This window comes from Elephantulus edwardii, unplaced genomic scaffold (genome assembly GCF_000299155.1).
Source record: "Elephantulus edwardii isolate Elephantulus edwardi_28Jun2011 unplaced genomic scaffold, EleEdw1.0 scaffold00048, whole genome shotgun sequence".
NCBI classification, from domain to species: Eukaryota; Metazoa; Chordata; class Mammalia; order Macroscelidea; family Macroscelididae; genus Elephantulus; species Elephantulus edwardii.
Genome location: NW_006399798.1, coordinates 3201299 through 3213776, shown reverse-complemented (window position 1 = coordinate 3213776; position 12478 = coordinate 3201299). Strand labels below are relative to the sequence as shown.

The window sequence follows — 12478 nt, the reverse complement described above, 5'->3', positions numbered from 1 at the left end:
TAAGAACGAGACTTGTATGTGTTTTTGGAGTAAACTCCTGGTCACCGGGCTGCAGGGAAAGTTAGCACGGACAGGGCCTTCTGGAACAACATCCCTGTCTGCCATCCTTGTCTGCCTGTGCTTTTAAGGCCAAAGAAATGATTCTGAGGGTTCTTCTGACTGGACAGGGAGGCGAGCCGGGGGTGGCTGGTAGGAACGCTGGGATGGTCTCTACCTCCTGGTAGGGGCTGGGTGGTGGGAATAACTTGTACTCAGTTTTGGAGGAAGTACAGTCATTATGTTTCTTAGAGGCCAGAACACTGAGACTTAGGGCACATTAACAGGAAGGACCAGTTCCTGCAGAAGGGCCTCTGCTTCGTAAGGTAGAGAGAGTCACTGAACCAGCAGAAGGCACTGCGGTGGCTGTAACCACCGGCTCCCACACAGCAGTGACGTTGAAGACCGTGCAGGACCAGGCAGGGTTTCCTTCTGTTGTGCACGAGGTCACCACGGGTCAGAGCTGGTTGGACAGCACCTAACGACAGCACTAAACTCAAGTTGATTTGAGGACCCACCCAGCCGCACCATGGAAGAAAGGCCTGGTAAATCTTCCACAAAGATGCCAGCCAGGAAAACCCTCTGGAGCGTGAGGTCTCCATGAGGCAGTGTCGCAGCCACAGCAAAGAGTTTGGAGGAAAGTGATGTGATGAAGAAGAGCTGAGAGGGGCCTAGAGCTCAGGGAAGACAGGGAGGAGGGGCTGGGAAGAGGAGCGTGGTGGGGAAAGGCCTCAGCTCTGTCCCCTTCACGTTCCCACCATCCTCTGCCCACCCCTCCTCCTGCCCTGCAGCCCTTGTCAGCGCTACTCTGGAGTAGGCACTTACCCACATCGGGACTGGACTGTTGTGACCCACGGGGCTTTCGCTGGCTGCCTGTGGAAGGAGATTTCCAGGCCTTTCTTCCTGGTCTGTCTTCGTCTGGAAGCATCACTGATACCTGTTCAGGTCCTGGCCACTTCCTAGCCGCATGCAAGCTCTACTCTCCTCAGTTGCCTTGGCTGGCAGTTGAACCTGGTCTCTCACTTGGAAGGAGCGGATTCTAGCCCTGAACTACCCATGTGGTGTCTGTCATTGATTGAGTAGTAAACCAGATGTTGTTTGATGCCGTTGAGTCGTAGATGACTCATAGCGACCCTATGAACGAACGACCTGAGCACTGTTTGTACATAGAGTTTCCGGAGACAAGCCATTTCGGAAGTGGATGCCGCTCCTGCTTCCAGGCTTGATTTAGTCGGGAAGCTCCACCCAACACTGTCCACCATGGGTGCCCACCATGTTTGGCACATCACTGTCTCCGTGTTCAGCATCACAGCAACCACGAGTTACCTCTGTACAGCAACGCACAGACCAGTGCTATACCACCTAGGAGAATGTTTGACAGGAAAACAATTTGAACCTGGCCGAGGGCCACAGAGGAAAATCACCCACCTTCGGCTTGGTAGCACAGCTTCCTTCCACTAGGTCAACATAGCTCTCTCTCTGTCGTCGTCATTGTTAATGTCGTTTGATGCCGTCGAGTTGTAGACGGTACACTGGGGAAATGTTTCCCCTGCAGGCAGCCCTGGTGGCGCAGTGGACCAACCAGGAGGCTGGCCGTCAGATCTGGAGAAAGCCCTGTCAGTCTGCTTCTGTAGAGGTTACAGTTGTAGAGGACACCTGGGGCCTTCTGCTTGGTCCAGGGTCGCGGGTCCCGCTGAGGGCCATCCGTGGGTGTGGGTTTGATATGCTGCCTGGGTGGGTCCTAGTCCATTTGCAGATGTGTGTTCTTTTTCTTTACCTTTTAATTTTAAAACGTCAGTTCCCTCTTTGCCTAGAATGGACGAGGAGGAGGCCGTGTTCCGAGAAGTCGTCAGCTTCTCCCCGAGCCCTCTGCCAGGTGAGAAGGGTCAGCACTCAATTCTGTTCTAGGGGTCTCCTGGCAGGGTACCCCCTGCCTTTCCCCGCCGTTGTGACTCTTGTGTGCCTCCCTCCTCCGCCCAGTTAGATATTACGACCCGGACACCAGCACCCCGGTCAGCTTCTACCTGTCTTCACTGGAGGAGCTCCTGGCCTGGGCGCCCAGCGCAGAGGACAGCTTCAATGTGGCCCTGGAGCCTGCTGCGTGCCGCCAGCCCCCTCTGAGCAGCCGGCGGCCCCGCACCCTGCTGTGCCATGACATGATGGGCGGGTACCTGGAGGACAGGTGACTGACTTGGCCCTCACTCACCGAGCCCAGGGGGATGTCAGAGGACGCTGGTCCCGGGGCCTCTGCTTGCCGGACAGAAGCGTGGCCTCGGTGTCCTGTGCGGAGGGTGTGGGCTGGGCTTGGTGGCCCCTGATGCCTCTTTACCTCGTTACTGAGGGAGCTCTCGGTCCTTGTGAGCAAGCAGGGTGGTGTCCACAGCCCGCGAGACTGTCCCCTCAAGCTGCCGTGTTGGCCGCCTCTTAGCTCCCTCCTGTGCTCCATCTGTTGGCTCTGGTGTCCTTCCCATGCCTGGTCAGAGACTCTGTCTGGAGTGGCCATGGGGCAGCTGAGAAACTTTGCACAACCTTGAGGCTGGTGGCTGAGGGAAGGTGTGAAGTTAGCCACTGACAGGATCCTGGGGCAGCCGTGTGGGGAGACCGGCCCCCGGAACGACCCCCAGCGACAGGCTCTTCCCAGCCCCTCCGCTCTCCCTTCCACCTGTCACCTTTCCTCTGCTCTCAGACACTGTGCGCTCGGCCCTGGAGCACACGCTGGCGATGGTGCTTCGTGTCCTGGTCTCTGAGAACCCATGGCTTGTTCCCCTAACCCAGGATCAGGACCTCGGGTGCCGGCCAGCACTGAGCAAGGGTGGCTACTGAGACCCAGAAACGTCCCTCCTCGGAGTGTCCTGAGCCCGTGGGCCTGACTCTGCTCTCCTCCCAGGTTCATCCAGGGCTCTGCGGCCCAGGAGCCTTACTCCTTCTACCACTGGCAGTGTGTAGACATCTTCGTGTACTTCAGTCACCACACGGTCACCATCCCCCCCGTGTGCTGGACCAACGCGGCCCACAGGCACGGGGTCAGCGTGCTGGGTAAGGCCTGAACGAGGGGCACTGGGGACCTGGAGATGTCATCTGTGTGGTGAACAGGGCACCTTGCCTGGCACTCCTTGATCAGTTAGAACAGATGCTGGTAGATTGTTCTGGAAAGGGCCGGATAGGAAACATATTTAGCTTTGTAGCTAGTGGGCCCTCTACTGTCATCACCATGCAAGCAGACACAGCCGGGGCAGTGAAGCATGCTGCGGCCGTGTCCTCCAGGACACCCAGTCCACCCACCCACAGGCACCTGGGAAGGAAGGCCTGGCTGCCTGTTTCCAAAGAGTCGCCCCGCCGAGCCCCCCAGAGCCCAGCTCTGCTCTAACACGGGCCACCTCGACTGGGCATCACCTCACCGGTGGTGTTTCAGTGACTGTTTACACAGTCAGGTGGGGGACACTGGCTTTGGGGTGCAGACATCAGTGCTCTTGAGATGCTTGGGACAGTCTATTGCTCCCATTTCGGGGCCCCCACCCCAGTGTCTGGCTCATAGATACCTGGGTGGTTCAGAATGTCTGGTGGAGTGGGCCCCCCACTCCTGGTCAGTGTCCTCCCTGGGCCCCCACAGGATGGTGGGGCGTTTCCCTGAGCTGGCCTCTCCTGCAGGGACCTTCATCACCGAGTGGAGCGAGGGTGCTAAGCTCTGTGAGGCCTTCCTGGCCGGCGATGAGCGCTCCTTCCGAGCCGTGGCCGACCAGCTGGTCCGAATCGCCCAGTTTTTCCGCTTCGATGGCTGGCTTATCAACATCGAGAACTCCTTGAGTGTGAGCATGGCCTGTCCCTCAGCCCCTGCCGCCGTCTGCCCCACCGCGGACCAGGCTGTCCCTCCCCCGGTGACGCAGTCCCGGGGGCTCAGAGCTCCCCGTGTGTGCAGACCCCGACCTGCTGAACCCCCGCCCTTCCCTCAGGCTCCAGCTCCACTCTGCTCTGCAGGGCCTGGGGCTGCCTCTGCTGTCCACGCTCTGTCCACTGCATTTTGTCCCCTCGGTGCATCCTGCCTGCCTCAGAAAGTCTCCTGTGTCCTCTTCTGGGTGCCCCCTTTTCCCAGTTGGCCCTCCTCCAGTTCTGTGGGTCTGGGACCCCCAGTGACCAGGCCTGACCTTGTGGGTGTTTATTCCTGGTTTGCTGTCTGCTCTGCATTGGATCTGTGTGAGCCCAGCTGAGCCAAAGACACGCCTGGGCTGTGCTGAGTGAGTGTCCTGTCCTGTCCCCCGCAGGTGGCCGCGGTGGGGAACATGCCCCTATTCCTCCAGTACCTGACCGAGGAGCTGCACCGGGCGGTGCCGGGGGGCCTGGTGCTCTGGTATGACAGCGTGCTGCGCAGCGGACAGCTCAAATGGCAGGACGAGCTCAATGAACAGAACAGGTGAGTCCTGGGGCTGGGTGGGGCCAGGAGGGACTACACCCAGGGGGTGGGTGGGCCCCAGGGACCAGATGAGGGAGGGGAGGGGGTGCTGGGAAGCGGCCCAGTCTCACGGAGGTTCATACGGACGGTCCTGCGGACCAGACAAGTGAAGGGGCACCTCCAGCCCCCAGAGGTGTTCCCACGTGGGGAAAGGAACAGGCAGGTGGGGATGAGTCCTGGCATCCTGGGAGTCACCTGTGCAAGCAAAGGTGTCTGCAGAGACCGGAGGACAGGCTGAGCTGTGAGCCCCAAGGTGACGCCGGTGGGGTGAACAGCTGGGGACGCGGGGTGCCCCCCACACCCTCACCCCGCCCTGGCCACACACAGGGCCTTCTTCGACGCCTGCGATGGCTTCTTCACCAACTACAACTGGCGGGAGGAGCACTTGGAGCGGACGCTGGCGCAGGCCGGGGAGCGCCGGGCCGACGTGTACGTGGGGGTGGACGTGTTCGCACGCAGCGTTGTCGTTGGGGGCCGATTCGATACTGACAAGGTGAGCAGAACTGGCTGTGGCATTTGGGTCCCCCGCTGACCTGTCCTTCCTGTCATCTAGAGAGCCAAGGGCCTTGACCCCGGAGTGGGGAAACTGAGGCTCTGCGTGCCTGGGGGGTTGTCTGAGGCAGGTGTGTCCTACATAGATGCTGACTTCCAGCCCGTCCCTGTGCCCAGGCGGTGCAGCCTCTCATCCCACCTGTCCAGCCAGCACGGCCCCTCTGGACTGCCCGCAGTGAGAGCCCATGGTCACATTGTGGGCCATCGCTGCTTCCAAGGACCGCTCACTGCTGCTCAGTCGGTTCTGACTCGTGGTGACCGTTTATGTCCACGCAGAACTGCCCCTTAGGCTTTGAAGGCTTCCTTGTTTATGGAGGCAGACGGCTTTGTCTTTCTCCATGTGGTGGGTTCAAGTCTCTGACTTTGAGTTAGCAGCCACGGTGCCCTCCGACCTGCTGGGACAAGCTTGGGGGACCAGAAACCCTCAAACCTGTAGCTGTCAGGTGCATTCCTCCCCTGGTGGCCACGTGTGTCACAGGGTAGAACTGCTCTGCATGTTTTCTTGGTGTGCAGATTGCTAGGTCTTTCTTCCTCAGGACAGATGGGTGGCTTCCAACGGCCAACCTTCCCCTTCGGGGTCGAGTGCAAACATTGTGCCACAGGGGATTTTGGGTTTGGGGACCTCAGGCTTGGGAGCCCCTGGGGTCGTTTCCTTCCCTTCTTGGGGGTGAAGGTCCACGGTGAAGCAGCCACAGCTTTGGGGCTGTAGTTTAATGAGTAGCGAGCCTTTCCTGGCGGGACGGTCATGCTGTCTGTCAGTGAGGAAGGACAGTGCTGCCCTGACCTCCTGGTGTCAGGACTGTGCCTCAGTCCTGCCCATTCTGGGCCAGAGGGAGGCCCTCTGTCATCCGTGAAATACTGAGGTGATCATCAGTCTGATAACTGGCGATTCTCTTCACCTGTGATCCTGGCACTACAGTGAGAGGGGCGTGGAGGGATGTGAGGCTAGGTAGTGTCCAGGATCCTTCCCTCCTCCGCTCCCTTCCTCCCGCTGCCCGCGGCACGCCCTCTCCGGGTGAGTGTCCAGAACTGTGGACGAATGAAGAACAAAGCCTTTGGGCAAGATGTTAGGAGAGGCTATTCCTTGGAAAGGGGCCTCATGCTCTGGAAGGTGTAGGATCAAAGAAAGGAGGGAGACCGTCCGTGAGATGGATTAACACGGTGACCGCAGCAGTGGGCTCGGATGTGTCAGCGATGACAAGGCGGCAAGGACAGGACGGGGCTCGGATCTGTGGTGCAAAGAGTTGCTGTGAGTCATACTCGACTCAGAGGCACCGGCAACAATGAGTTTGTCCTGGAGAAAGTGAAAGCTGGTTACTCTTGGACACAAGAATGTTGAAACTCCACCTGCTTGGGGCATGTTGTCAGGAGGGGCCGGTGTTTGGAGAAGGACATCGTGCTCGGAAGGGTAGAAGGCCAGCGCGAGAGAGGACGAAATGACACAGTGACTGAGGCTGGCACAGGTGGGCCATGGTCCAGAGCCATCGTTCACAGGGTCGCTGTGAGTCGTAGTTGACTGCAGCACAGAACAGCAACGAGAGATGGGTTCACCTCACCGCCGTCAGGTTCAGTCCCTGGTGTGCAGATGGTTGATACACAGGTGTCTAGCACAAGATTGGAGGTGCTAAGCCACCCCAGGTGCCGCGAGAGAGCAGCCCGAGTCGGAGTGGACTGGACAGCTGCTGATGGTAGAGGGGTGCAGGTGAGGGGCCACCGTGGCTCAGTGGTAGCATCTTCACATCCCGGGCAGGAGACACAGGTTCCACTCCTGGCCAAGGCACCTGACACGCGTGTGCCACCCACCTGTCAGTGGAAGAAAAGCCTGGCAGTCTGGTTCCTAAAATCAGCCAGTGAAAACCCTGCAGGTCCCTGCAGTTAAATCCCTAGCCCACTGTGGGGATTCATGGTGCAGGACTGGTGTGGTGGTGGATGGGTGGATGGGTGGATGGCACAGGACTGGAGTGGGGATGGATGGACAGCACAGGACCAGCGTGGGAATGATGGATGGCACAGGACTGGCGTGGGCATGGCTGGAGTCGGGGGCTGATGGCAACTTGTGGCAGCAACAGATGTATCTGGATGGGCGGGTCTGTACAGCTGCCCACCTGTGACATCCACACTGCACTCCGGGAGCCCCACGTTACTGAGGCCCAGAACGTCCTGCCCTGACTTCTCTCTTGCAGTCTCTGCAGCTGATCCGGAAATTCGGTTTCTCGGCGGCGCTCTTTGCCCCTGGCTGGGTGTACGAGTGTTTGGAGAAGAAGGATTTCTTCCAGAACCAAGACAAGTGCGTTTCTCTGGCCGGAGGAACAGGGAGGGACTTCCATGGCTCTGGAACTTGCTCCTTGTGACCCTCTCTGAGGGTGTGGTTCAGGGCAAGGAGAGGATGGGCCTGGAGATCAGCCAAGCAGGAAAGACAGCTGGCCAGGTCCCCACGGGCCACGCCCCCAGGACAGCCTCCTGGGTCTGTATGTGGTGGGGACGCTGCCAGCTCTGGGGGGGACTGCAGTGAGGCACGAGGCGTGAGCTGGGGGGACGCTGGGACACAGTGGACCCCCGACCTAGTGGTTGTCCCCCCCATTGCTCGGCAGGTTCTGGAACTTGCTGGAACGCTACCTCCCCACTCACAGCATCTGCTCGCTGCCCTTTGTCACGTCTTTCTGCCTGGGCCTGGGAACTCGGAGAGTGTGCTATGGACAGGTGTGTGGTGACTTCCTGGCCAGTGGGCAGGGAGTGGCTGGGGAGATGCCTCTCATGGGGTCCTGGGGTCCGTGGGGGGTGGAGGACGAGCAGTGTGGACCGGGAGGCCTGGCCTCCACACATCCTGCCCCTCCGGCCGACTCACCGTGCTGTCCACTCTGCCCTTCCTGCAGGAGGCAGCCGTGGGGCCTTGGTACCACCCTGGCGCCCAGGAGCTGCAGCCCTTGTTTGGGGAGCACCGGCTGGAGGGGGACGGCCAGGGCTGGGTGAAAACCCACTGCTGCCTGGCTGACGCCTGGAATGGGGGCAGCTCCCTGCTTGTCCGGGGGGCCATCCCTCCCGACGTAGGACATGTGGCTGTGAGGTAGGTGAGTGACAGGGGTGAACGGAGTGGGCATGGTCGGCGACCCCTGCCCTGTGTGTGATGGACACGTGGAGCTCAGGACAGACCTGAGGGTCGCCTGCACGGGGCCTGGCCTGGGGCTGGTCTGCACTCCCCCTGAGGGCAGGCTGGAGTGGACAGGGACAGTGACCGGACCGAGGCCTCAGCAGAGCATGTCGCCGGCCCCTGACTGCCACTCCCTCCTCCAGGTTATTCTCCCTGCAGGTCCCAGTGCCGCCCAAACTTTTCCTGTCGCTGGTGTATAAACTCGAAGGGCCGTCGGCTGTCACGGTGACCTTGGAGCTCAGCACAGGGGACTCCAGTTGTCACATCGGTGGCATTTCAGCACTGAATGGTGAGGAGATGGTCTTCCTAGGCCCCTCCCTCTGCTCCTTGCTGATTCCTCTCCCCCCGCTGCCCCCCGAGGCATCCAGGACTCGGGCTGTGACACCACCAAGATGGGCCTCCAGGCCTGGCCACAGGGTTCAAGCCTGAAATAGGCAGAGGGTAGAGGGGTGGCCTGTGGAGGACCCACGCCTTTGTCCTCATCTCCCAGAAGGTGTCTGCTCCCATCTCTGAGGTTGCAGTGTCCCCCCAAGTCTTGTCTGGATGTGGTCACTGTCTACCCTATCCCCAATCCTTCCTGAACACGTGGCCCACATCCTCAAAATTTCTGTTCCCCCTGGTCCTCTGGAATTCACAGCCACTGCCCAGAGGTTCCCCTCGCTCAGGTGTACCCTGAGACCACCACAAGGCTTAGCTGCAGCCTGAATTGACCCCATCTCCTCCTGCAGCAGAGACAAGCCAGAGACATAGCGTCCGGCCCCTCCGGGTACCCCCCACCAAGCTGGCCAGGTGGGCCGGCCGATGTGGCCAACCACTCAGTGGGGGCTGGGTCCAGCGGTGAGTGCCCCTCATCCTTCCGATGTCATGGCGAGGGCATTGACACCGGGGTGGTGGATGAGGGCATGACGGTCCCCTTGAGCCGGTGGTCGGCGTGTGCAGGACTCGAGCCCACAGGCCCGGAGGTCTCGCCCATAGTGTCCTGTGTGCCCCGGACCTTTGTCCTTCCCGCGTGCCGGTGACCGCCTGTCTCCCTCCTCCCAGCTGCTATGAGGTGAGCCTTCGGGACTGCCTGCTGCAGGACCTCTTTGTCAGCTTCTCCCGGCCCCCAGGCAGCCGCCAGGAGGAGACCTTCGTCTGCCGCCTCGGAGAGATCCAGGTGACGCTGTGGGACTGGCCTGTGGGGCTGGGCCGCGCTGACGCTGGGTGTCCGCCTGTTCCTTGTTCTGGTGCAGAGTTGGTGGGTGTGGGGAGGTGCTCTGGGGTTCCCTGTGTGCTGAACACCCCTCTCTCTAGGTGGTGGATGCCAAGAGCCTGCTGAGCCCCCTGCCCCAGGTCCAGGCCATCACCGTGTCACAGGTCTGTTGGCGGCCGGCGGCCTCTGAGCCTGGTGGTGCCCCTGTGCCCACACGGCTCCAGCTCAGCTGCACCCTGCACTGGACCTTCCCACTCCCTCAGGTCCGCTGCTTCTGGGTCCACTGCCAGAGGGGCCTGGGGAGCCCTCACCGTGGGGGGCCTCTGGACCCCGAGAAGCCCACTGCCCTTGGACTGGCCTTCACCAACCAGTACCGTGTTGTGGACCTTCCGGTGGTGGCCCCGGGGCCTGGCCAGGACAGCCGGGTGGAGTTTCTGGTGCAGCCGGTCCCCAGGGAGGGGTTTTTGGTGCCTCAGACCGAGTGGGGCCGGGCCACCCTCCTCTACAGCAGCCCTGAGCGTGATGGACATTAAACACGGTTCTCCACGGCGTCCAGTGTCCTCTCTCCCGAGGGCAGCCCCTGGGTGGGCGTGGCTTTGGTGGGGGCCTTGGAGGTGGTACTCTAGCCTTGCCCTGTCCTTCTCTGTATGCAGTTCCCAGAGAGAAGTTAATGCATTTGGGGAAAAAGTAAAATGGGGAGGGGGGTCGGTGGGGGGATCGCATTATTTTTAAATTTTTTTTATTGTATTATTTTTATGTGTACTGTCAAATCAGGTCTGACTGGTACAGGAGGAGATTGTCCCTCCATCTCCAGCAGAGCATCTGGTGGATTTGAACCGCACTCCTCTGGGATTGCAGTGCAGCGTCTTGCCAGTAGGCCACCAGAGCTCCCTTGGGATTGCATTATTGTCAAGCCAGAACTGACTGACACTGACCGTCCAGCTGGTGTCAGAGGCTCTGTAAACTGCCTGGGAGGGATCGCCCATCTTCCCCCTTGGAACAGCTAGTGGGTTCAGTGTCAGGACTTGGGGGTCAGCAGGGCAACTCCCTATGGACTACACCGCCCTTGGGGGAACTGTAGAAAACTCCACAGAAGACATTTCCTCCTAGGCTTACTGTGTACTGTGGGGTGGGCATCTGTCCATGTGCTTCAGCCTGAATAGTGACAAATGAGTGGGTGCCAGGGCTGCTGGGGCATGGGGATAGCAGAGGAAAGCACCCCAACATGAGACCTGACCCGATGGCTGAGCCGTCCTGACAGGCCCAGGAGGGTGCGTGCTCCCCCAGCAGCGTCCGAGGCCTCCAGCCCTCCTTGAGGCCCCGGGGACTGCGGGATTGGACACGTGCACAGGCTGGTGTCTCACCTCAGGGCCGCCCTGGCCCCAGCTGCTGTTAATTGATGGTGAATCAGCTTTTCCACACATAGAGACCCACGTGACAGAGCAGACTGCTGACAGGGTTCCCCAGGCTGTTAATTCTGTTTCCTTGACTAAAAAAACAGGCATTTGACTGTGTGGATCACACTGTAGATGAATGGGAATTCCGGAACACTTCATTGTGCTACTGCAGAATCCGTATGTAGACCAAGAAGCAGTTGTTTAAGCAGAGCAAGGAACACTGCAGAGTTTAAGATCAGGAGAGGTGGGCAGCAGGGTTGGATCCTTCCACCACACCATTCAGTCTGCTGAGTAAATAACCCAAGAATCTGGATGATAGGAGGAAGAACGTGGCGCTGAGATTGCTGCAGGTCTCGTCCACGACTTGTTCCAACAATACCACTTACTTGCTGAAAACAAGACTTGAAGCACCGGCTGGTTGAAGATGTGGGTACAGCCTGCAGGCTGGGTGACCCCTCAACATCAAGAAGACAAACCCCACACCAGGAAGAACACCGTGATGAAGACCCAGAGGTGTAAGGATTTCCTGTCCTTGGTTCCACAATCAGCATCCACAGAACCGCCAATCAAGAAATCAAGGGACACACTGCAGTGGGCGCACTGGCTGCAAAGGACTCCTTACAACAAAGATACCACCTTGTAGACCCCGGTGCAGTGACCCGAACCTTGGTATTTTCACTTGCTGTGTATGTGTCTGAAAGTTGGGTAATGAACGGAATATGCAGGAAGAATCAGTGGCTGTGAACTGCGAGGTTGGTCAAGGTGGAATTCCGCCTTTAACAGGACACGTCTGTCTTGGATGAAGTGTAGCCTTTCATGCTTCTTAAAGAAAAAGTGGCGGGACTTCCTTTCACGTCGTTTGGACGTGCTGTCAAGACGAACCAGTCCCTGGAGAAGGGTAGCATGCTTGGTAAAGGGGAGCCAAGGAAAAGACCTTCAAGGTGGACACGGTGGGTGCAGAGCAGAGATGGCGGGGTTGGCCATGGCTTCCTTCTGATGAGTGTAAGCTCGCTGTGAGTCAGCTCTGGTGGCTTGGTAGTAAGGAGTTACGCTGCCAACCTAAAGGCACAAGGTTCAAAGCCACCACCTGCTCTGCGGTAGAAAGGTGGGCCGTCTCCTCCCACGCCATTCACTGCCTCTGAAAACCCACCGAGGGTCACCCATGGATCAGTCCTGTCTCTGGGACACAGCAACAAAAAAGTGTAGGAGGACTTGACAGCTCCTGACAACAACAGTCTTTATGGGGAAGATTGTCACATCTTTCTTCTGTGGAGCAGCTGGTTGATTTGAACTGCCAACCTCCTGGTTTACAGTGAGTGCTCACCGCACCTCCAGGACCCCAGGTCCCAGCAAATGCACGCAAAGCCTCTCATCTGTCATAGCAAGAGCTGCCACCAGGTGGCCACCTTGTTCTTTCCCTTTCCAACCTTCGGCCCTCACAGCTGGTGAGGTTCCTTGTGAGCTTGTGTTTTCGGGGAAAAGTACTCAGCTGCTTGTGTGCCGTAAAGGGTAGGGGCTGGGCACTCATTCCTGCAGCTGGCATTAGCCGGTACCTCATCTCCACTCTCCTGGTTCCTTCTGGCCTGCCCCCAGAGCTGCGTGACAGGTGGACAGCCTGGGAATCTTGGATAGATCCACTCTTAAATAAGCCATCTTCTCTCTCCACTCTGTGGAGCTCGAGGGGCCCCCTGCACCAGAGCAAGAAG

The 12478-nt window shown here is 59.2% G+C and overlaps 1 protein-coding gene across 1 annotated transcript; it reads left to right on the top strand.

Moving 5' to 3' along the window:
• Nucleotides 1-1851: 1851 nt before the first annotated feature.
• On the top strand, nt 1852-9908 carry ENGASE (endo-beta-N-acetylglucosaminidase). The gene is made up of 13 exons (XM_006886339.1): nt 1852-1912; nt 2017-2218; nt 2924-3072; nt 3685-3842; nt 4296-4444; nt 4811-4976; nt 7219-7322; nt 7627-7735; nt 7909-8099; nt 8327-8472; nt 8912-9020; nt 9225-9339; nt 9477-9908. The coding sequence occupies exons 1-13, from the start codon at nt 1852-1854 to the stop codon at nt 9906-9908; spliced, it is 2091 nt and encodes a 696-aa protein (XP_006886401.1).
• The last annotated feature ends 2570 nt before the right edge of the window (nt 9909-12478 follow it).